Source organism: Saccopteryx leptura, chromosome 3 (assembly GCF_036850995.1).
Source record: "Saccopteryx leptura isolate mSacLep1 chromosome 3, mSacLep1_pri_phased_curated, whole genome shotgun sequence".
Taxonomy (NCBI): domain Eukaryota; kingdom Metazoa; phylum Chordata; class Mammalia; order Chiroptera; family Emballonuridae; genus Saccopteryx; species Saccopteryx leptura.
In genome coordinates this window covers 12,206,796-12,231,792 of record NC_089505.1, presented here as the reverse complement: position 1 = coordinate 12,231,792, position 24,997 = coordinate 12,206,796, and the positions used below count along the sequence as shown (strand labels likewise).

At 44.0% G+C, this 24,997-nt stretch overlaps 1 protein-coding gene across 1 annotated transcript in view; it reads right to left on the bottom strand.

Moving 5' to 3' along the window:
• NOX3 (NADPH oxidase 3) overlaps positions 1-24,997 on the bottom strand; it is a 61,192-nt gene that overhangs the window by 1,511 nt on the left and 34,684 nt on the right. The window contains exons 11-12 of the mRNA XM_066371720.1: positions 15,229-15,375; positions 11,487-11,611 (exon numbers count right to left, since the gene is read on the bottom strand). Coding sequence (XP_066227817.1) covers positions 11,487-11,611; positions 15,229-15,375 — 272 coding nt within the window. The remainder of the gene's footprint in view (positions 1-11,486; positions 11,612-15,228; positions 15,376-24,997) is intronic.

The following is a 24,997-nucleotide window of genomic DNA, read 5'->3' as shown; positions in this document are numbered from 1 at the left end:
TGGTGGAAATTGATGGTTCAATTACATTTCAAACTCTAGCTTCAAAGAAATTTATCAAGTGGATTCATTTGTAAATGACAATATATTTCAAATGTATAAATCCCATTTTTAATGACATCATACCTATGGCTAAATCCGAGAAAGTATTTTTTTCAGAAAACACCTCTTCTGAAAAATAGAGGTTTATGACTTAATAAAGCTAGTGTAAGGTATCTATGGAAATATAAGGCAGTAGTTAAGAGTTCTGGTGGTCCCATCTCTTTGTTGCCAGTTCACTTTGGGCACACTAAGAGCCCCCTCAGAGGTCCCGTTTCCTTATTTATACAATAGGAGGATTCCAGCACCTAGCTCCTAGAACCCCTGGGAGGGTTAGCTGCATTGCAGGTACCGCTTTCTGCCCCATGCTTGGGACATGGTGAGCTCTCAGAAACAGTTCGCTAGTGTTATGACCCACATGATCTCTGCCCGCTCTACAGAGCTGAACAGAAGACATGAAGTGGGCTGTTTAACCCAGAGATGATACATTCCAGATCAACACTCCATCACTAGGTTTTTTGAGTTTCTGGGCTGAAACATTTTGAATGATAGATGGGCCAGGCAAAACCTTTCCCAGGGAGCAGTCACAGATTGGCTCTGTGTCTGATACACAGAGATATCCTTACATCTAGGTTCAAAGATACTGTGATGGGTGGTGATATTTTTCCATTAGTATAGGTGTCGCCAAAGAGATTGCCAGCGGCCCGTTCCCAACAGGCTAAGGTCACCCCTTCGTTGGCAGGGGCAGTGACTGCCTGCAGACGCCCAGGCTGCCCTTTGATGCTCTGCCTACAAGACTCCCTTTCAAAGGATTCTGGTTGCTGGCTGCCAGGTGTCCCCAGCAGTTCACAGCTGCCCCGCCTCTTTTGAAGTTGTAGCCGTTACAACGCACAGCTAAGCACACACTTTTCTGTATTCATTACCTGTCATGGTTATGCAATCAACGAAGTCCCACAAAGGCCGTTTACTGTCTGCCTTCCGCTAAGGGGAAAAGGCCAGTTTTTCACGGGCTCTCTGCATTCCTGTCCCCACACATGACATTCTTTTGCTTGACTTGTTTACCCTATTTGGCATTTGTGATTTCAAATACGGAGATTTCTTGTCACAAATGCAAACTGACTCACAGAGCCAAGAATCTGCACATAGGGAGGGGTTCAGACACAGATGTGGCTGTATTTTTTTTTCCTTTACGAGGCAATGGCAAGTGCACCAGAACCCTAATGGGGCTGATAAAGACAACAAAGTGTTCCATAAAGTTTAATTACCCACGATTGCTTAGAATTAAAACACACACACACACACACACACACACACACACACACACACACTGTAAAAGAAGTATAAAAACACGAGGCATTGTTCTTCAGTTGACAGCCTGCCAAGCTTGCATATGCAGGAGCAGTGGGATCAGGGACGTTAGTGGCATTGAACAATCTGAGGCTGCTGACTTTGATGAGAAGAGGACAAGTTCTACACAAGCTGCAAAGATGGTTAACATTGCAGCATTACATTTAAGTCTGGTAAATTATAAAGAAAACCCCCTTTCTTTTCCCTTATTTGTTAAATAACTATCATCTTTGCTCTGACTGTTGATGCATTTTTCAAAACACTTTAGCCATGCCATGCATGACAGGCATTCGAAATGTCAAGCACCGGGCGATTTCCGTCCAGCAGATATATGGGAGAGCGGGTGCGCCTGGGAGTCGTTCTGCCATCTTGCTGGATTCTCGGGTCCTGCTGCCTTGAGCCCTTCTCGCTTTAAATTGTATGTTTGTTTTTATGTGTTGGCTTTTATGGTTGGTAAGTTATAACCCTATAGGGGCAGACCCTAAACCCCATTTAAAAAAATTAAATTACTTTATACCCTGAGTGCTTTCTGCAAATAAAATCGATAAACAGAAGCTTCCCATGGATTTATGAAGGTTTAGAAGGAGATAACAAGAGCAGTGTACTCAGTATCCGACAATGGACACAACTTCTGGGTAATCTCTCCTCGTGGAAGTTTTTCATTACAAGTGCCTCCCAATGATTCATCACGTCATTACATTTTTTACAGCACCTTCTTTTTTATAATCACAGATGATAATTGTGTTGGCCAAGTTTCTTTTTTTAACCCACCTCCAAACTGATTGGGAGCAGACTCCCCTGTTAATTCTCTCTGCGTCCTAATGACTCAGTTGGCCTTTGAGACCTACAGACGACCCGGCCACCTAGCTTGCTGCTATGGCATTTCTGCTCGCTTCCCCTTGGCCCAGCTTTCTTATCCTTCCTCCAGCCCCTCCCCTCATTGAGACTGGTCACTGTGCTCGACTCTGAGGCACACAGCTAAGGTTGCTGTCCTTGAGAATGTCATGGTCCGATAGGAAAGAAAATTGAACATAGTTGACCTGTAGCATCAGATCCCTGGAAATAGTAGATCCATTTTTCTGCCAATCCTGCCCTCTACCCCTCTTTGATAAAACACTAAAACATATACACCTTCTTATAGAAATAGCCTAGTATTTTTGCCAGATCTAATGATTTGATAGGTAATATCACCAAAAAAACTTCACAGAGCAATGATAATCTACCTTGTGCTCACCCACCTCCCTAATCCCACTGACCACAGATGGAGTACTGCCAGTAATTTTCATTGGCTCCTCACTTGATTATAAATGAAGAGCTGATATCCTCTGGTGACAAGATACTGTTTAAATATGCTACCAATATCCCAGTCATGTTTATGATGGCATTAGTTTTCTCATGAAGCTGTAATTTGTCATTTGCGGGGTTTCCTTTTAAGTCTATTTCTTTGAGTATTCTGAACATTTTAATCCTATAATGAATGTTCAGTATTCCTGTTAGACAGAGGGCTCTGTATGCTATAATCAGAATGTTAACTTCTTTAAAAAGATCATTTGAAAACATTTTGCACATATGCATGTAAGAATGAGAAGTGGAGGGTGTGCATACAAGCAAATGTGGTTCCAGATGGACGCTTTTACTCGATTTAGTATAAAAATATTTTTGTATTTCTGGAAACAATGGATGGTCTAAAATACATTCTTGAAATATGGGTTAGAAGCACCCAATTACCTTTCTGATCACCTTTCCTCATTATTATATTGGGTTGAATGGTTCTAACAAATGGTTGTACTCTTTTATTTTTTATTTTTACTTCCAGAGGAAAGAAATGCTTCTATTGAAGTCATGAGAAAATGGCCAACTCTTCAAAGTTTTTATGGTAATTAATCACATAAAGTTTCACGCCTACCAGGCATGATGAAGTTATTAGTAGATAAGTCGAAAGTGGCAAACTATAAATATTATGTGAAGTGTAAGATCAAAGATTGAAGTCCTATAAAAATCATTTTATTCAATTAATTAAGAACAACTGATCCACACATCCAGAAGGTTGAGTATATGCACAACATGTGTTTATTAAAAAAGTAACTAGGTGTGACAAAAAAAAATTTTTTTTTCATTCTGTTTACTTTCTTGGAAATGAGTTCCCAATTTTCTTAATATTTGTCTAAAGCTTGGAAACATACTGACAATGCTCACAAAAAAATGAAATACAACTTCCAACTTGTCTAAGATACACATTTTCATAGATTAGTAAGATATGGACATCAAGGCATGTATTTAATTAACATTATATTTTAACTCAGGGGTTGGGAACCTATAGCTCAGGAGCCAGATGTGGCTCTTTTGATGACTGCATCTGGCTCACAGACAAATCTTTAATAAAAAAAAATAACGTTAAAAATATAAAATATCTCATGTATTACAATCTATTCATTTCCTACCACTCATGTTCATGGTTGCGAGTGGCTGGAGCCAATCACAGCTGTCCTCTGGGACAACACCAAATTTTTATTGGATAATGCGTAATGTACACGGGTTATTATGAGGTCAGGAAGTAAACTTTCCTCCTTTTAATCAAGTAGTCAGCTAGCTAATTGCAGAAACCCTTTTGACGAAGAAGATGGCTAAAAGAAAAAAAGATGAGGAGTATTGTACTTTTCAGCAGGAATGGACAGAGGAATTCACCTTTGTAGAGAGAGCAGGTTCTGCAGTGTGTCTAATATGCAATGATAAAATTGCATCGATGAAACGGTCAAATATAAAGCAGCACTTCAACACACACCACACTACATTTGCATCAAAATATCCAGAAGGGGACAGCAGGAAGAAAGCATATCAAGAGCTACTGTGCAGAGTGCAAGCTAGTCAGCAGCAACTCCGTGTTTGGACCCAATAAGGTGACTAGAATTCAGCTAGCTTTGCTGGTGCTTTAGCAATTGTGAGAAACGGAAAGCCATTCACAGATGGGGAGTATGCCAAAACATTCATGCTTGATGTTGCCAATGAACTTTTTGATGACTTTTTAGATAAAGACAAGATAATCAAATGAATAAAAGACATGCCTCTGTTGGCAAGAACTGTTCACGATTGTACCATCATGATGGCAAATCAAATTGAGGCAACACAAGTGAAGGACATAAATGCAGCACCATTCTTTTCTCTCACTTTGGATGAATCAACAGAAGTAAGCCATTTATCCCAGTTCAGCGTGATTGCAAGGTATGCTGTTGGTGACACACTACATGAGGAAAGTCTTGCTGTTTTGCCCATGAAAGAGACAACAAGAGGGGAGGATTTATTCAAGTCTTTCACTGAGTTCGCTAAAGAAAAAAATCTGATGGATAGACTTATTTCGGTGTGTACTGATGGTGCTCTGTGCATGGTGGGGAAAAACAGAGGATTCGTAGCGCTTCTTTGTGAACATGAAAAGAGACCCATCCTAAGTTTTCACTGCATCCTACATCAGGGGCGCTTTGTGCTCAGATGTGTGGTGAGCAGCTTTGTGAGGTGATGTCGCTGGTCATTCGGGTGATCAACTTTATTGTTGCTTGAGCTTTAAATGATTGCCAGTTTAAAACACTGCTGGATGGAGTTGGGAATAATTATCCTGGTCTGCTTCTGCACAGCAGTGTGTGTTGGTTGTCAAGAAGGAAGGTGCTCAGACGTTTCGCGGCTTGTCTGAATGAAATCTGGACTTTTCTTGAAATGAAAAACATCGAGCACCCTGAGTTAGCTAACACTGAGTGGCTCCTGAAATTCTACTATTTCATGGACATGACTGAACATCTGAACCAGCTCAATGTGAAAATGAAAGGCATTGGAAATACAGTCTTATCCCTTCAACAGCAGTGTTTGCATTTGAAAACAAGCTGGAACTCTTCATCACTGACATTGAAACAGGTCATTTACTACACTTTGAAAAACTGGGAGAGTTTAAAGATGCATGCACAGCAAGTGACCCTGCTCAACATCTTGATCTCCAGCAGCTAGCAGGCTTCACATTTAATTTCCTGCAGTCATTCAAAGCGCACTTTGGAGAATTTCGTGAGCACACTCGTTTTTTTAAGTTCATCACCCATCCACACAAGTGTGCAGTGGACAGCACTGACCTGAGTTACATCCCCGGTGTCTCCGTCAGAGATTTTGAGCTATAAGCTGCTGACCTGAAGGCCTCAGACATGTGGGTGAATAAATTCAATTCACTGAATGAAGATTTGGAAAGACTTGCACGACAGCAAGCAGAGTTGGTGAGCAAACACAAGTGGAGAGAAATGAAAAAACTTCAACCTGTGGACCAGCTGATTGTCAAAACTTGGAACGTGCTTTTGGTCACATACCACACACTGCAGCGTGTGAGTATTGCTGTACTGATAATGTTTGGCTCTACATATGCATGTGAGCAGTCTTTCTCACATCTAAAGAATGTTAAGACCAACCTATGATCACATTTAATGGATGGAAGTCTCAACGCCTGCATGAAGCTTAACCTCACCACGTATCAACCAGATTACAAAGCCATCAGCAAAACCATGCAGCACCAGAAGTCGCATTAATGGTAAGAAGTACTTCATTCATCATTGGTTAGCAATAGCATAACAACGTTATTAAAAAGAATTTGGAGACTTACTGTACTTTAAAAGTGTTGGTCTTACATAAAATGCACACATTTACTTGTATTTAGTGTTAAACATACTGTATGGCTCTCATGGAATTATATTTTAAAATATGTGGCATTCATGGCTCTCTCAGCCAAAAAGGTTCCTGACCCCTGTTTTAACTGGAAACATAATTTTCATTGTTTTTGTGTTTAGATACTTTTCTGTGCTTGTCTAACAAGCAGTATGCAACAGTAGGCATAGGTATGTGATTCGAGGCATGCCAATCAATGACTCAGTTTTTGTACATCCATTAACTATTGGTTGATATTCTTTAAAAAAACTATCCTTGTTTTTGTTGTTGTTGTTTTTTATAGAGACAGAGAGAGAGTCAGAGAGGGGGATAGATAGGAACAGACAGACAGGAACGAAGAGAGATGAGAAGCACCAATCATCTGTTTTTCGTTGCGACACTTTAGTTGTTCATTGATTGCTTTCTCATATGTGCCTTGACCATGGGCCTTCAGCAGATTGAGTGACCCCTTGCTCGAGCCAGCGACCTTGGGTCCAAGCTGGTGAGCTTTTGCTCAAACCAGATGAGCCTGTGCTCAAGCTGGCGACCTTGGGGTCTCGAACCTGGGTCCTCTGCATCCCAGTCCGACACTCTATCCACTGCGCCACTGCCTGGTCAGGCTATCCTTGTGTTTTTGCAATACAGCTGACATAATTATGAAAATTAATTGCAAATAAAAACAACAGAAGACATTTTCCCCATTTTCAACTTCCAGACTTTGATCTCTTTTGAGTTTTTTTCTTCCCTTTTCCTTATTTGTATTCATTCTGATGCCCATCAATTTGTTTCTCTATTACTGTTATTTTTGCAATTTTCTGGTTCTTTTATAGCTTGCGCTATTCTCTTTGATCTGCTTCCCTTCGAGCTTTATTTTTGGTGCTGTTTTTCATGTCCTATAAAAAAATTTTTTTTTGCCCCTCTTTCTTTTATTCTTTTGATTTAACTCCTTCTCTTTTAGAACAAGAACAAACTCCAGCTTTGAGCGAACAGGTAAATGTTTTTAAAAGAGGAAGGCCTACCAATGCTCAGCTCCGCGCTGATGAATAGGAATGGTCTGAGAGCTCACTTCAAAGACACTCAAGAACAAAGAACCTTTTCTGAGGCCACTAACAAACCCACCAATTTTTTTCTGACCCATCTTTGCCAAAAGATATGAGCTAATGACAGGACAGACCTGTCTTGTAAGACTAGCCAAGTAGTCTTGGGAACAAACGTATCCTTGACATAATCAGGGGAAAACATGCTGTTTATCTCTTTAATAACCATCTTGAGGAAAATTAATGTTACTTTGTCCTTTGTGTAGAACCGTAATTGGATTGTGTATTTCATTTATATCTGGACAAAGGCCAGGATATTGAAATACTTCTCCATATTAAATTTTCTTGTTTAAAAATTAGATTTTATTGGCATCATCTTTCCGAGATTTCTTCATTAAAAGCTTCATTAAACATAAATCTTCTTTCGCGCAGCAGAAAACAAAATTATTTTGAGGAGGTCATTTTAAAAGTCTTTTGGAAGGGTGGTGTGAAACTTTTTACTGGTGGCGCGTCTTCCCAGGGAGCTAGCATTGCAGGGATAAAATGGTAATTGTTCTTTGCCTACATGTGTCTAATATTAATGGCACGGATAGTTGAAGCTATGTAACAAATTGTGGTGTTCTAGAGCCTGAGGTTATTGCAAATACGCTATTTAAAAAGTTTGGGCTGGGATGTAAGCTGAAAAGGTTTGATTCAGCATCAACCAAACCTTGAGGGCCTCTTCCACGCTGGAAGAGATGGAATCATCTCTCAGGAAGAGTGTTTACATTGCTACTGTGCTGAAAAATTCAGCTGGGCTAAATATGTACATTTATGTCCCCAACTTTGATTGTGGCTTCTGAAAAGGAAGAAACATGCTCTTCACGAGGGCAACAAGAAAGGGGACAGCTATATTGTTTTCCCAGTTTCACACTCTTCTGTATTCCTCACTCCCTGCAAAATCGGACACACTCACGTGTCAGCACTACCCAATGTCATTTTTTGGGCAGAGTTTTTGCAAGCTCAGTTTCACTCTTGGTCTCTTGATGCTGTTATTTCTGGCTCACACCTTTCTGAGGGAAGGGAGTTCATTAGACAGATAGGCTTGGAAAGCCTTCCCCACTGGGTTGTAAACTTCATGGGTAACAAAAAAAAAAACCACACAAAAAATAAATGCAATGTGACATCACTCAGGGCCAATCATAAGAAAGAGGGGTTGTGTCGATAAGCACTTAAAACCAAGATGTGTTAGCGTCAAAAGCTTGCGAAGTGGGAACATTCATTCTATAGTAATCGAAAACTGAGTGTAAGATATTTATTAGATGAATATATTTTTTCCCCGAAAGGAGAAAATAGCAACATAAAAACCTGGTTATGGCTGTAACATATGAGCCTATAACATTTTGTTAGTTTTCTATTTATATAAATATATTTTCTTTTCTACCTAGATAGTCTTTCTAAGGGAACCACAGATCTAGTGACGCAGTCTCAGCCTCTGGACAAGTAAGTACCTGATGGCCATGAGATGAGGGGCGGAGAGCTCCAGGGCTCAGGGGAGGCTGGCCAGGCATCCCGGAGGCAGAGCGGGTGTCGAGTGGGGAGCACAGAGGAGCCAGGTGCTCAGGCTCCGGCCCCCAGGATGAGTTAGAAGCATCACATCTGGAGAGAAAGATGGGGCCCAGAACTGGATTCTAGGCCAAGTGTCAGCAAGTGTGAAGTCAAGAGGCAAAGGGAGCAAGTGGGTTTCAGGAGAAGTGACCGGAGTGTGCCGATGACACTTGCTATAGGGCTCGGTCAGTTCTTAAAGGTCACTGGGGGCTGACCTCAAGGGGCGTAAACTGATTGTGCAAATGGCCCACTCCCCGTCTCTTAACCATGAGGACCAACTTTTCTTGGCCTTTGTTGTTGCAAGTCTCTTCCTCTCAGGACAATTCAAGGTCAGGAGTAAGTCCTCACAAGCACCTCTCCCTCCTGTCTCTTGCTTGGGCTGATGCAGGCCTGGTGTGGCCAGGAGCCCAGAGCCGCCAGAGTGACCTCTCTTGCTTTGGGTCCAGGGTTTCTTGGGTGGGCTTCCAGGGAACAGGGCATAGAAACGGTCATCAGGGGTATCAGAGAGCATGGGGAAGTTTAATCTGGAGTGAAGTCACAAGAAGGAGGCCACTGGAATTGTACCGGTTATGATTTTTGGACACTTACCTGGCCATTCCTTCCCCATCTCTCTCCTCACCAAACCTCCTTTAAATAGCTGCTCCAGGAAAGTCTCACAAGTTCAGTGACAATATAAAAGAAAACAGAATTATTCTGACACAAGGAAACTATAAGAAAAAATGCAAGAAAGAGCAGCCACACTGTCCAAAAGATGAATAATATTCACCAGAATATTATTGCACAGAGCAGGAAAAATACTAGGGAATCACAAATAGTTTAATGAAGCAATGACCTTACAAAAGAGGGCCTGAAGGCAGTAATACCAGAATGGCGGGGCGGGGGGGGGGGGGGGAGTGGGCAAGGCACCAGGACACGGGGAGTTAGTCAGAAATACCTGAGCAGATTTTCATCTACTCTTCATGGTTCAACACTGATGAAGTGGGTTGAAAAAGGTCAGGGTACAGAAGAGCTATATGACATGATTATAACGTAACTGTGAGTTAGACTATATTGCCCTATCCTCCAAATATTGAGGATGTTGGAACTCTTGTCAATCTATGTCTACTTCTTTGGTGATCTCATCCAGTTTTCATGGCTCCAAATACATTTTATATGCTGATAGCTCCCCTGTGTGTCTCTTCAGCCTGAACTTCTCCCCTACACTCCTGACTCATATTCATCCGCTGACTCGACACCTCTATTTGGATATGTACTAGGCATCTTAAGCCAAACATATCAACAAAGCAGGACCTCTGATATGGCATGTCTGCCATATTCTCCTCCTACAGTCACCCGCATATCGGTAAGTGCCGAACCCATGCTGACATGGCTCATGCCCACCTTCCACCCAGTCCATCAGCAAGCCAGGCCAAGCTCTGCTTTCAAAAGCCATGCTGAGTTTAACTGCTTCTCAGCACCTCCACTGCACCCACTGGCCTCTCCACTCCTACTGGGGGCCTCTGACACTCTTCTTTCTCACAGTAGCCAGAAGCGATCCCACTAAACATAAGATAGATCATGTCACTCTTCTGCTCAGCCTTTAAGTGGCTTTACCTCACAAGAATAAAATCCAAAGTCTTATCATGACCTCCCTCTAACTGTCCCCCAGACACCTCTCCAAATGCCTTCTCCTGCTCCTCTCCCTCTCCTCTCCCTCTCACCCAATCTGTTCCAACGGCACTGGCCAGGAACAAGGTGTCTTATCTCAGGACCTTTGCACGTGCTGCCCTTCTGCTCTTCCCCAGCTGTCCGTCCACAAGGCACACTCACTCTCTTCCTTCAGGTCTCTCCTCAAATATGGAGAGTATGCTTGTAACAGTATTAGTACATACTGACTCTCAAGAACCAAATCCTACATGATGAAGATTCAAAACAAACAAACACTGATTTAGGGGACACACAATCACAATGAGAGATGTTTGTGTTAGAGCCTTGCCCGTTCCCAAGCTCTTCAACACACCATTAAAAAAAAATTATAAAGACAACACTGTGACTGCATAGTATTATCCATGTTCTACAGGGGAACCTAAAAACTTGAACAGGCTAAGGTCACATAGCCAGTGACTTCTAGAATCAAGAAGCACAGCCTTCCATCCTGTCTGATGGTCCCAGAGAAAATTCTCTTGCTCTTCTACATAGAAATGTATTATAAATGATAATAATTGAAATAATAATAATAGCAGCTAACATCTACTGATTTCAAAGTCTACTTTAGGCATCACATACAGACTCACACATTTCACCCTCACAGAAGCCTAGGAGGGAAGCACTGTTATTATCTGTAGATTATAGAGAAGGAGACTAAGTTGGTGGCAGAATAAATAACCTGTCCTAATAAACTGGTGTCAATGGCAGAGCCAGGCTCCATAGCCTGGGTCTTGAACTACCACGTGGAATCTTACAACTTGGTCTTAGAACACCTTCATCTACTTTGCTAGACATGCCGGATACAGTTGGACTTAAGTGAATTCTCCCGTTGGGTAATTAGAAGTCAACTTGACACCAAAGATAGTTTAAGAAATACCATCTTTGAGTTTAACCCTGAAAGGGTTCAACGTAATCGCTGTCAGGTGTTATCAGCCAGTTAAGCAGACATGGGGTTCCTGAACTAAATCCCATGACCACCTGGACTAAGGCCGATGTTTTATCTCCAAACGCGGTGCTCACCCCAGCAGATTACCCACTGTGCCCACGAGCTCCCCCTTCCGGAGGGGCAGCTTGCATCTTCCCAGGGCGGCGCCCAGCGGGGCGGGCCAAGGAGAAGCGCCTCACCTGGGGTGGCGGTAGGCTATCTGGCGGAACTCGTTGTTCCAGTTGGGTCTTCCGTAGGAGGTCTTCTGCTGTAACCCCGTGATCACGTCCGCATTTCCGTCCCAATGCAAAGCGATGTGAAAGGCCTAAGGTAACAATCGTGGTATCAGATGCCACTTAGAAAATAATAAAGCTGCTACTAAGTGAAAGGTAAAGTAACTGTGCTCATTTTATAGATTTCATATTGAAAAATACATTCTTCATGGGGGCTAGGAATGCTTATCGTTAGGATCAGATGTCACCGATCTGGCGGTGGGTGAGGGGTCAGCCTGGGAAACGGGCAGACGCCCTGTTATCAGAGAGGGAGCCAAGGTCAGAGCTGTACCAGCCTCCGGGTTAGGGGGCAGTTTGGCATCCCCACCGCCCTCTTGCTGAACAGCAGGATTGGCGCCACACAGTCAGCTGGTTCCTGCTGTGGGCAAAGAAGACCGTTTACTCCTGTGCTAGATCTAACGACCGGCTCAGGCCTTATTCTCCTTGGCTTCTTCACACGTGGCTGGACCTCGCATCTTCCTGCTTCCGCTTGCATCATAGAATTCTATCTCCTCTCCTCCTCCACGGCTTTTCTTCTGATCCAAGGAAGGAACAGTAGATTTTGTTTTCTTATTATATTCTCCTGTCTCAAAATGTTCCTGCCTCTAGTCTCAGCCTCTCGTCTCTGCAGGTCTTTCGGACCATGACACTCCCAAGAGCGTCCTTATTCCTGGTCCCGATTAGCCTAAAATCTACAAAGATGAGTCCAGACTTTCTTCCCAAGCCCTCATCTTCCTCACTGAGGAAAGTTCTGCATCTCGAACGCCCTAAACATATTTTTATAAAAATTCCTTTTGTTCCTTCTAACTGATTGATCATCATAATTAAAAATGAACCTTCCCGCATGAGTTGTGAGTTCAGCTGTTGAGTGATTCCTGTAAGCGGCAGTGCATTCCGAGTGGGAGGTACACAGAGGAAGGAGAGAAGGTCTGTGCTCTGTGAGGGACTGCTCAGTGGGGCCGGTGGGAAGGGGCAGCCCACGTGCATAACTGGGAGGCAGGCCGCCATCCTCTGTACTGGACACAGAAACAAATTGTTCTGGTGAAGCCCCGAGTAATGTAGACTGAACTGGGGAAGGCTTTGTAGGGGACTACGCTTTAGAGCAGGGGTCTCAAACTCAACTCAGCATGTGGGCCGCAGAGCAAGATCACAGCCATTCGGCGGGCCTCACTAGGTCTACAAAAGGCAACTGTTACGCAACACTTTTCTCACTGCAGTTGAAAACAAAAATAAATCAGTACAACAAGCACAATCGTACATGCAGTTTACTCAGTGTCACAAAACGACCAGAAACTGTAGTTCGCATCACAACTGCTGTTAACTAAGCTAATATCTAGCTAGGATGCTAGAGAAATGAAAAATACAAGTAGGCCCCCTAGGCTTACTTAATTTTATCCAAAATATTTTGAACTTCGTGGATTAGTCTGCGGGCCGCACAAAATTGTTCGGCGGGTCGCATGCGGCCCACGGGCTGCAAGTTTGAGACCCCTGCTTTAGAGAGAGTGATTCTGTGCAGTAGGCAGTGGGGAGGGGCGTGGCAGGGAGGGGGGACAATGTAAGAGAGGACGTGAAGGTGCATGGCAGGATAGGAGAACACACATTGTTTGGTGGCTCCAGTGCCAAAGGAAATCGAGTGGGACAGGACAAGTGGGTTGCCATCAGGTCAGGAAGGGACTTGAACTACTTGGGCATTATTTAGCAGAAAACGGGGCTTTTCCTACTTCTGGTAGCGGTACCATCGGGCTGCCAATCACTGGTGTTCAAGCTTTTGGAACTACGTTTGTTCCATATTTCTCAGCCCAATGCTCAATTAGTCTCCAAACCCTGTTGATTTGCCCTTCACGGTACCTTTTCCATCTGTCCCGTCTGTGCCTGTCATTCTGCCACTTTGAGGTTGTTGAATTCAGTTTAACAATTGGCTATTTCTAAAACAGTCTCTTGATGTCTTACCAATAGATCGCATCAATTATCTCTTTTCCTGGAATTTGAGTGTCTGAAGTATTTCCAACATGTCATAACAAAAATGTAAGGACTTTATGTTCATTTACTTGTGCTCAGAAAAAAAGTATACATTACAGCACACTTTGGAAGGGGCAGAGGTGGGATGGAGGCAAAGTCATACTGTCACAAAATCAAACAGCACCAGTCCCCCAAATGGCTGAGGATTCTCTAAAGGTCAGTTCGTTTTAGAAGCAGGAAAGCAAAGCAGGGTACGTGACAGCAGAAGACAAAGGCTACACCTGACCTTCACCAAGTGGATCATTAGTCAAAAACCCCACCTGAATAGTGAAAATGTTTGTTTGGAAAACATAATTAGCACTATTTACTTTATTAAGATGCTTCAGGTCTAGTTCCCAAGAAACCTATGCTTTAAATTATCCCAGAGGTCTAGGTATTTAAGGCCGACTGCAAGTAAGACTTTAAGAATTCAGTTAGTTACTGAATGGCAAGCAACATTTTACTCATGCAGAGCCACAGAGTCAAGTTACAGTGATGTCCTATAGGGCTGGTGTGTGTGTGTGTGTGTGTGTGTGTGAGAGAGAGAGAGAGAGAGAGAGACACACACACACACACACACACAGCACGTTCACTCCTGACAGAAGCACATTCACTTGTGAATTTAGTGATTGACACCAGTCTCTTTGTCTCACACACACTTTCCTTAAGGTATATATCACTAGGAGCTGCTACAGAAGTGTTAATCAGAACACACACTTCACAACCGAGTAATCACGTCACTGTGTGCTTCCATGTTTGAGGAATTAAAAAACTATTTAAAACTTAATAGTTATCATTCAGTATTCTCAACACTGAAATGCTACTGTAGTGCAATATTTTGATGCCCATTATCTTCAGTAAATTCAACCTCAGTATTTCTAATACAGTCCGCAGCAGGGCACCTGCCACGACAGAAGATCATCTTGCTCTTTGGTGAATGAACACATATGCACATGATTTCTAGGAATGCCTTAAGAAAACAACATCCCTCGATAAATCACGCAGTTGTGATGTTCATTTTCTAGAGAAGCTCGTGTACTTCACAGTATCAAGTGTTGAATATAAACACCCGAGAATTTTTTTCTGTTTAACTCTGAACAGCTCAAAGCATAGAATTAGAACCAATTAGGAGCTCAGCACGACAGGACAGCCAATCAATAATATTTATTTGATGTCACTAAAATGACAAATGCTACTTCCAGTGACATAATTTTTCTTGGCTTTCCAAACTGGGGATCGTCTTCCACTGACCTCCCCATTTTCCAGTCTTCGTTTCTATCCCTCAGTACGTTAACTGTAGGGTCTTTCATTGCTATGACTTGAACAGCTCTTCCTAATCTGGTTTTTAAACCTTTTTTAAAAAAGACTTTATTTATTTATTTTATAGAGAAGAGAGAAAGAGAAGGAACGGGGAAGGAGCAGGAAGCCTGAACTCCCAACCAGGCAAGCCCAGGGTCTTGAACCAGCAACCTTGGTGTTCCAGGTTGATCCTTTATCCACTGTGCCACCACAGGTCAGGCCTAATTTGGTTGGATATTTTATTCTCCTTTTCTTTTTGAGAACATAAAAATAATTCTTTCATGCTACCAGAAAGCCATATGTCTTATTACTGAGATTGCTGCTCCATTATTACGTGACTTAGATGCCATTGCTCATTCTGTCTTGTCAGTACCTGGTCTTCATCCCAGCTGGTAAGAAATATATGATAACTCAGAAGGTGAGTTTGCCCTCGCTCACTCATGCGCATTTCCAGCGAGAGCAGGAGATCAGCAAACCACTCGAACGCTCTGGGATCCCGGCAAATCCAGTAGAAGTACACCTGCAGAGAAAGGAGGAGAGAACAGATTGGTCCCTCTTCTCAGGATGTGCTGATAATCGCAGACTACTCTATCTCCATTAAATTATTTGAGCCCAAATGGGCACTTCTGCGAAATAACATGCTTCTCTCTGCCAGGGAACAGTCACACTGTGGTTTCTTTTGAAAAAAAAAATCACATTGTGTTTAAAAAGCCCAGAGTAAGTTCAGAGTCAGGAGCCTGTCCTGTCGGCTGTTGCCGGGTTCCCTGGGGGAGGATCAGTTCGCCACGTTCCTGGCTGTGCTGCCTCTGAGTGAGGTTAATCATCCTAACTAGCTGCGCCTTTCACTGCTCCCGAAGGGGGATCAGCCGCTAGACCAGCCCCTTCATCTTTACTTATGACCTAAGCTGGGGATTTGAACTCTCTTCGTCGGAGACCCCAAAGGCTTGGGCGCTAATCCACTTCACCAGCGTGGCCTCCAGAGGGTGCAAGTTATGGAAATTGCACTATCAAGCCACATAGGCCAGAAGTTTCCCCTCAGCCAGACATATCATTGTCCAAGAAAGCTGGTGGGTGGCGGCTATGGTTGTGTGTTGACTGCTGCCATTCAATTATATGTAGGAACATTGAAAACAACAACTCTCTGTGCTTAACCAATGGCATGTGACAAGTAGTTTGGGTTTATTAAAAATAAAGTAGTGTTGGCGTTTTAAGCTTTAGCTAATTGTCTCTAGAAGAAACCACAGGAGATAAATCTATTAATTCCCCTGATGTTTCTCACACTCCGACCTCCTGCTGGCCACTCCTGTTGCTTGAAACTCCTCCCCAAAGAGGCACATCGCTCCTGTTTAACAAGATCTACCAGGGGCTGGTCTTGATCTCCACCAGGAACTATCTCTTCCGGTAGCCAGTGTCCTCCCCTCCCCCTCCACCAGTCCGCCCGCCAGTTCCCCGTCACAAAATGAAAGTTATGAGTGAGAGTTAATTAACAGATAAAATTCATGAGGACAAAAAAAAAAAAAAAAAAATCTCACAGAATGTATTTCAGGGCTAACCATCTTGCTTTTTCTCTCCAGGTTTGGGCAGGAATTTAAAATATTAACAGTCAGGAAGAACAGAAGCTAGTGGTGATAAGACCTTTCCTCTCGGGAATTAGGGCTTGCATATTTGTTGGACAGCTGCTACTTGGAAGGGTATTTTGAATATTAATTACAGGACAAATGATAATCTCTTAAGTGTCTTAACCCCCAAAAGGAGTGCCTGCCTGTCTCCCCTCAGCTGCAGTTCGGAGCCGATGGCTCTTTTAGGCGAAGGCCTCGTGAACCCCCACAAGTACGGTGATTGCGTTCGTCCACTCACTTGTGGACCCGACAAGTGTGCGTTAAATGCTTCCTCTGTGGCCGGGGACCGGCAGAGCCGGGGGAGGACCTCTGTGGACGGAGGGAACAAGGAGAGAAGGAGCCCTGCGTGGGACCTCTCAGGGAGGAGGCGGTCGGCCAGGGTGGCTGGCTGGAATGAGGGGGCACTGCTGGGTGTCGTCGGTGTCCAGCAGGGGAGCGGTGCAACTCGAGGCAGGGCCATGAGGGAAGGACCCCTCTGGGTGCTGTGTTGAGAACAGACTGGGCTGTGTGGGTGGGGGGGGGGTGCGGTAGGGATGAGAGACTAGAGCTGGGAGGCCGGCTTTCCACTCTGTGTTGGGGACAGATACTGCTGTCTTCTGTCCTTGCACTTGGCACAGTGCCTAACCTAAATTATCCTCTGCAAACCTCAGCCCTCCCTGGAGCTCGCTTTGCTCCCATGGAGACAGAAGAAACTCCCGAATTTTCGTGTGGCTCAAATCTACGCACACCCTCCCTGTCCTGCCCGCCGTAGGCTGTTTTATCTAAGAACACTAACGGTGACAGTTGGTATAGAACAGACTTCACTGACTTATTTTCTATTAGTTCCATTCTTTAAGGAACGTGCTTAAAATACATTCGCATAGGACTAATAAGCCAAAAATTTATTATTATTTAGAAAACAAACAAAAAACCTGTCAATGTCACATCCAATTCCAACCATTCTTACTTGAAAAATGCCCGCTTCTTAGCTTTCCTTTCAAACAGCAACCATTCCTGTCCTTTCTTTCGGCTCAGCTATGGGTCAGCGTTCTTACTGCTCACCAACCTTTTCTATCTTTGCTTCCTGTAAGGGCTTTGTGAGTTCCTTTCTCTGTAATTGACTTCCAGGTGACACTGGGCAGCTTCGGGGCATGAGGCAATGCTGGAAACAGAATAGTCTCCGGAGAAGAGCTCCAAGCAGGGAAAGAAGAAAAGAGACTTGGAACAGAGGAGAAAGGTATTGACTTTGACGCTCTTTTCATCTTTCTAATGGTGAGGGGCACCCACTTTGGAGGGACAGAAGGCTTCCATTCATGCCTTTAAGCCGAAAGAAAAGACTTGGTCAGTGGTACAACAAGCGTCCCAAACAATAGGCTACGCCTTCGCTTCCAACACGACTCCCTCCTCAGTCTCCTAAAATAAAATGACCCTAAACTCAGTTACTTATGTAAAGCATGGCCTTCAGGATTCTGTAGCTGATATCAAAGGCCCCAAATAAGTAAGTTACTTTAAAAAGTTTTGTTAAACAGAAAGTTATGCACAGTAAAATGATGAAAGTTCTGAACTTTCAGCATAATGAAGTTATTTAACAGGATGAATTCAGCACATCCTTATACATATATACAAACTGGCTTTCTCTGTGGGAAGCAGTATGGGGTTACCTTAAAAAGTTAGAAATGAAACTGCCTTATACCCAGCAGTTCCACCTCTGGGAATTTAAAGAAAGAAACCCAAAACACTGATTCAGAAGACTATATGCACCCCTATGTTTACTGTAGTGCTATTTACAGGAGGCAAGATTTGAAAGCAGCCCAAGTGTCCATCAGTAGATGAGTGGATAAAAAAGCTGTAGTGTATTTACACAGTGGAACACTACTCAGCCGTAAGAAATATAAAGAAGGAAGTCTTACCTTTTGTGACAGCACGGGTGGACCTGGGGAGTATTATGCTAAGTGAAATAAGCCAGTCAGAGAAAGACAAGTACCATATGTGGGATCCACCTCTTTGTGGGATCTAACAGACAAAATAAACTAACGAGTAGAAACAGACTCATAGACACAGAGAGCAGACTGACAGCTGTCTGTCAGAGGGGCGGGGCTTGGGGACTGGGTGGAAAAGATGACGGGATTAAGGAAAGAGAAAAAACTTGTAGACACAGACAGAAGGATGGTGATTACCAGAGAGAACGGGGGTGGGGGAGGTGAGAGGGCAAAAGGGGATCAATGGTGATGGAAGGAGATCGGACTTGGGGTGATGAGCACACAGAATAAAATACAGATGATGTGTTAGAGAACTGTACACCTGAAACCTATATCATTTCATTAACCAGTTGTCACCCCAATAAGTTCAATAAAATGGCTCTCCAGATGTTTCAGGTGGCCACTCTGGGAGTGCACAATGGGGGTTGGGAGGTCCGTGTGCACGTGGCCTGCCCCCGGCCTTTGCTGTCACTGCATTCTCAGGCACGAGCCAGCAGACCAGCCTCAGCCAATCCAGGCTCAGAGGGGCGGGGTGGGCGCGGCGCTCACGTGGTGCTCTCCGTGAGCTCGGGCTCATCCCCCGTTCCCCACAGCCCAGGCTTCCCTTGAGAATCCTCCGTGCCGTGTGTGGACCAGGTCAGGGCCATCTGGGGCTAGTAGCAAATGAACCTGTGCTATGTTTTGATAAACCATTTCAGAAAATGAAGTAGAAAAAGCTACTAATCTATATTACTGCCGGAGATCACAGACACCCCCAGCGAGTTTCCTGTGCCATATCCTCGCCAGGCATCCACAAACACGGGCAGTAGACACATCCACAATACAACCTGGATCTTTAGACCCCAGGTCAATTACCTGAGGGTGGCATGGAGACAAAAATTATTTCTCTATTTACTTATTTATGGCCCAGAACCCCTGTAAGGCCAGTAGCCACGGCTACCATCATAGCTGCCTGGCTCGTGCAGGTTCACATTTGATTTGGACAGATGGTAATGAAACAATGGAGCCAAGAACTGGTGGGCCATTAGCTTTAATTCTAGTTTGCACCCAGCAGGTGAGAAATATATGCAGTGAGAAAATACTTTCCATTCAGGACTTTCAAAGCCACTGACTTATCCAAGTTTCCTAGAATCAAAGGTTTGTACCTCACCAGCCTTATTCACCTTTGTTCCCCATCTCCTTCTCTGCACAAACTCTGCACAAACTGGCTTCTCCTTCAGCACTCTGCCATCTTGGCTGCTTCTCCTCCCTTCCACGTGGCCTTTCTCTGCTCTCCTCCAGCATGGGCTCCTCTGCCCCATTTTATAGTGTAGAAATCAAAACTTTTAATCCAATATACAAACAAGGAAGTCTCTGATACAAAGTCACTTATCTGAGGCATAATGAGATTCCTCATGAGAGTGCACTACCCCACATCATGCAATAGTCAAGGGTGTAGGGAAAAGCTTAGTCTTAAAACTAAGCCTTAGGCTATAACGACCCTGCCTGCTTACAGCCTGTCCCCCATACTCAATGCAAACTATAAGCAAGCAAACATATATATCATCTTTACAAACTTATTTGACCAACACCCCCCCTCCCCCCAAGGAGGAAATTGTACATAAAAGCTAGTGTCTAAGGTGCAGTGTGGCATAACAATGAAATATTGTGTGTTCTTGAATCCTATAACCTATAACTAGACTTGTAACTGTAACTGCAGGCAGATCATTTAACTTGAGCTTAGATGGCAACACATGTAAAATGGCAACAAACAAACAAAAATCACAGAATAACAACCTATGAGGTTACTGTGAAGATGTAAGGACATGGCTCATGGGAACATTTTGTGCAATGACAGGTGCGTTAAGTGCTCAGAGCTGTTAGCTGCTATTGTCAGTGCCATTTGAAAGAGCTTACAGAATAAACACCACAAGTTTAGAGAACAAAGGGGGACACTGCCTTACTTGGAGGTCTGTGTTCCCCCTGATCACGCCTGTATTACAGAGACAGTGGTCACTGAGAGGAACAGTAGCCAAACTTTATCTCCAGTGCCAGTCTGAGAGCCTGAGCATTGATCCCAGAAATGTAGTCCTAAAAGGGCACTCCTTCACTGGCAAAACGCACCCCAGGCTCCCGTGTACTGAACTCACGGGGAGGAGTTTTCCAGGGAGCCGGGTTGACCTGGACCTTGGCCAACACCTCCACCCACAGTGAAGTTGCAGTGTGACCCTGGCCTCTCCTAGGCAGTGTTTCCCATTGCCATGGACTGAGCGTTTGTGTCTCTCTCAAATTCATATGTTGAAACCCAACGTAATGATGGTATTTGGAGGCGAGACCTTTGAGAAGTGGTTAAATTTAGATAAGGTCATGAGGGTGGGCTTCCCATAGGGGATTAGTGACCTTCTAAGAAGAGGGAAGGATCAGAGAACTTTGTCTTTGTCATGTGAGGGCCCACGAGAAGGCGGCCACCGGTGGGCAAGGAAGAGATTGCCCACTGAAGAGATTTCTCACGAGAACCCTGCCCTGCTGATTCCCTGATCTTGGACTTTTACCCTCTGATTCTGGGAGATAAAGGCTTTGTTTAAGTCAGCCGGTCTATGGTGTTTTTGGTATAGCAGCCTGTAAGAAATAACAGAACGCTCAGAAGCTCAAACCACAGAGTGGTGGAGACTTCATCGAGGGAATCATGACCATTTTCCAAAAAGACAGCTTTTATCTCTAAAAAGATAAAGACTGCCATTGATATTTAGAAAACATCAAATGGTAGCTCTTTTGTCCTGGTTTTTATTGTGTTGTTGTTGTTAAGGTCATCTTGGATGAACACCGTAATGAATTTTGAAGCAACTATTGCTTCTCATTGAGAAGGTTCTTTAATGTGGCTTCTATGTCCAGTTTTTAAAAAATATAATTATAAGATTGTTTTTCTGGTTAACCATTATAAGACTGAGACCAGACTGTGTCAATCATTTTTAGTCCTTAAGATTTCTTAAAGCCATCATCCTTAGTGTGAACTATTTCATGTCTAGTCTGCTGGTTTGCCCCGTGACCAAGGACTGACCTCATTTATACCTTGGTCTGTTCCAATTACAGTTAATAATAATCACTGAACAACCAAACTGTCATTAATAATAGAATAGTTACATAAGTTGTGAGTTACCCATACTATAGAATACGCTGAAGGTGTTAAATAAAGTCACCCAGTAGCTGTTGACACTGAATGTGCTCCAAGCCATGACAGAACAAAAACAGAAACAATACAAAGAGAACACCTCTCTCTCTTTCTTTCTCTCACCGCCACTCCATCCTTATTTATGTAAAGATAACATAACACCTTGTATGTGTGCATAGGTGAGTACGCACATGCAAATGAGTGGAAAAGGAACGGAATAAGATGCACTTGATTATTTAATGGTGGGCCCCTAGAGAGTGAAGAGGTGGTGGTGGTCAGTCTGGGGAGAAAGACTAATGACACTCCTGACTGGTCGAGTATTTTATTTGACTCTTTTCCAAGATCCCTGTAGTCTTTCCTGCTGTGTGTGGTTAATAAACAACATATGTACTAGACATGTTAACGCTGCTCACCTCCCCAAAGGCAGCGGTGCGGCCTAGCTGAGGACCGCAGTCTTTGGAGACCATCTGGTGATAGAAAGAAGAACGTGTGTGTCTACAGAGGCGGACGTCACCGCCTGCTCCCAGTTCAGTGACTGCCACGCTCCAAGTGCTTGAGAGACACCATCAATTCCAGGAGGGGCCACAGCTCCGGTGTCAGGGAAAGGGAAAGTAAACTGTTTCTCAAACTAAACAGATTCAATTAAATGCATTTTTCATTCATTAGAAAAGAGAGCAGGGCTTCCTTTCCTCCATTAATATATTTAAGGAGAGTATGGATTTTTGCCTTTCTTGGCCTCTTTGTCTTGTTCCCACTGGCCCGTGCTGTCTTTTTATTTGAATTATCTGTTTATTATATTAGGTTAAGAGCCCAAGGGCCATTTTGCATGGGGCACACTATAAATACCTATTAGCTCAGTTGTATATTCTTGAGCTGATGAAGGAAGACAATTTCTGAAGAAATTAGATTACCTCGGTTTTTCTATCATCTATTTTATTGTAGTCTGAAGATTCCGTATGCAGTTAAGAAAATGAACCCACTCTTCCGGTGGGCAGTTTTTCTCAGTTCTGTCTACACGGCTGTGACATTGGGGGGAGGGGGAGAACTACAATCTGGAAGTCAATATATTTTATATCAGCAATCTTCCCACGCCCCGCCCATGCGTACACGCCTATTTCATCCATTATCTTGACAGTTTGCACAAGCAAACTGTCCACATTTTTTTCAAGTTCTTTTCACAAATTGAGTGTGATGTAGGATTACTCATAGCCGTGAGGCAGGAGTTGGAGGGTGTCCATGGCGACGCGGCATTGATGCCCCTCGGTACCCGACTTCCTCGCAGTGAATCACAGACACTCCGCGGCCAATCCTCTAGGAACCTGTGTTTCAGTCTGCCTTCCACTATGTGCAGCCTGGCTCTGCCTCCTGGGTTCAAAACATCCCTTCCCTATATTACAATTTTCCTGCATTTTCTTCACAGCAAGCCATCATTATTACACTTACTGTTCTCTTGCCTTCTTGAGAGGTCCCCTCCTGACCACTTCTCTCTCTTTCTCTCCACCTCCTCCTGATTAGTGTTAAAAATAAAGGCTTGTTAGGCAGAAAATTTTAAACACCGGCTTCCTATAGAAAGTGCTGCGCACATGACCCCAAGGGAGCAACAGGGCTCCTGTTGGCTGTTCTGCATGTTACTTAGAAGTGTTCTAGAATAATGCAGCAGAAGAAAAGGGTAAAGAAGAAATGGCTGCAGTGGGAACAGCAGAGAAAACTTTGGTGCAATTTTTTTAAAATTGCAGACTTAACAACACGAGGCTTTGACGAAAAAGTGCACGCCTTCATGCCAACCGGCATTTCCCCCCGGGGAGGAGAAAACCCGCGGTGGTTAACCATTTAGGCTTAAAAGTCAGCTCTGAATCCCTGGGCTGATTTTTTTCTCTCTCTTTCCTGTTACAGAAGAGAACAATCTGGAAACTATGGCTCAGATCTATAATTGTGAACATGCCGTTAGATAAATACATACTGCTCTGCGCTGCTGTACTTTAAAAATGATATCGAGGCTGACAGTTTAGTGGAAGAAGTAGTATTTATATCTCAAAAGCTTGTGGGCAGCCCTGACAAATATTAGCTACAAAAGCCTACTGATATCTGTACTTAAACAAACATCAAGTTGCTCTAAAACACAGAAACTTCTTAAACTTTCTCTCATGCACGCGGACTTCCAGGGAGTGGGTCTTTCGTGTCGTTTCCAGCCGTAGCTCCCAGTAGCACCAACGCTCCCTTTCCTGAAAGAGCTCTGATGTAGGAATGAGAAACACGGGCTCTCATCCTGACTCGGTGGCGAGCCAGCTGGGTGGCTTTGGACAAACACTTCCCACGCCAAGTACAGCTGCTGACTTTTCCTGTCATGTGCAAAGCCAGGAGGTTAAGACCCGGCAGGATGTTTTGTGGTTCTATGCTGCTAGCTCCCATCTACCATTGCTCCTACCTTCGTTTTCGGTCTGTAGCACGGAGCCAGCAGAACCCCCACTGTCCCTTACATTCGGACCCCAGGCAACGCTCTGTACGGTTGAGGATGATCTCCAGTCCTCCTAAACCTTTTCTGTCCCTTTGCTGTCTACCCAGTAAAACCCAGTATTACTCCAAATGTTTATGTGATAAATCATTGCATTTTTACCTTCAGTTTCTGTGTTGGATCTGTACTGGCATTCCTTCGGTTCACATGACCGTAGAATTCTCCGCAGCGGGCCATATCCTACGACTAATGTTCCGTAAGACACACACTGAGACGTGCTGATCTGACCAAGCGTCTGTCTCTGGTAGATGAGGACGCTGAAGCCAACGTGTCAACCAGACATGACGTAGTTGGATCAGGACCAGAACCGGGCTCGCCTGCCCTCCGGGGTCCTCCGGAGTTGACCCCACACGGTCTAAGCCAGGCTCCCTTCCTCCTCTGCACTAGGGTCACAGCCAGTCCTGGGAGGGTGGGGGTAGGGGGCAGTGTCTCTGAGTGGCACAGAGAAAGGGAAGCGACCAGGGAGGACTGTTGGGTGAATGAGTTTGTAAAATCTATATTTTCTGGATTTGCTCACTTTTATTGTTAAAAATGGCCACTGCCCAAGGTAAATTGTGCCTCCAGGTGAATCTGCTAATTACCTTCCTGCTTGGGAAGGGGCTTTGTTATGCTAATGTGTGCTGGAGGAGGGGTTTTCGTGCCAAAAAGTTTTAAGAGAAGAAGACGGAAGAAGAAGGAGGCCATGTTTTTGCAGAGTTTGTGCAGAGAATTGAAGGGAGAAGGTGTGCAGATAGGAAACAGAGGTGAGGGCTCTTGCGAGCTCAGCTGAGACTGGTGGGGGCCTTTAATTCTAGGAAAAACTGGAAAAAATTCTCCTGGTTGTGGAACTGGAGGACATGTGAATGGGTTTTGGTGCCCTCTTTGTGTTTGTTTTTACTTGCCGGCCAGTTGCGAGGCTAGAATAA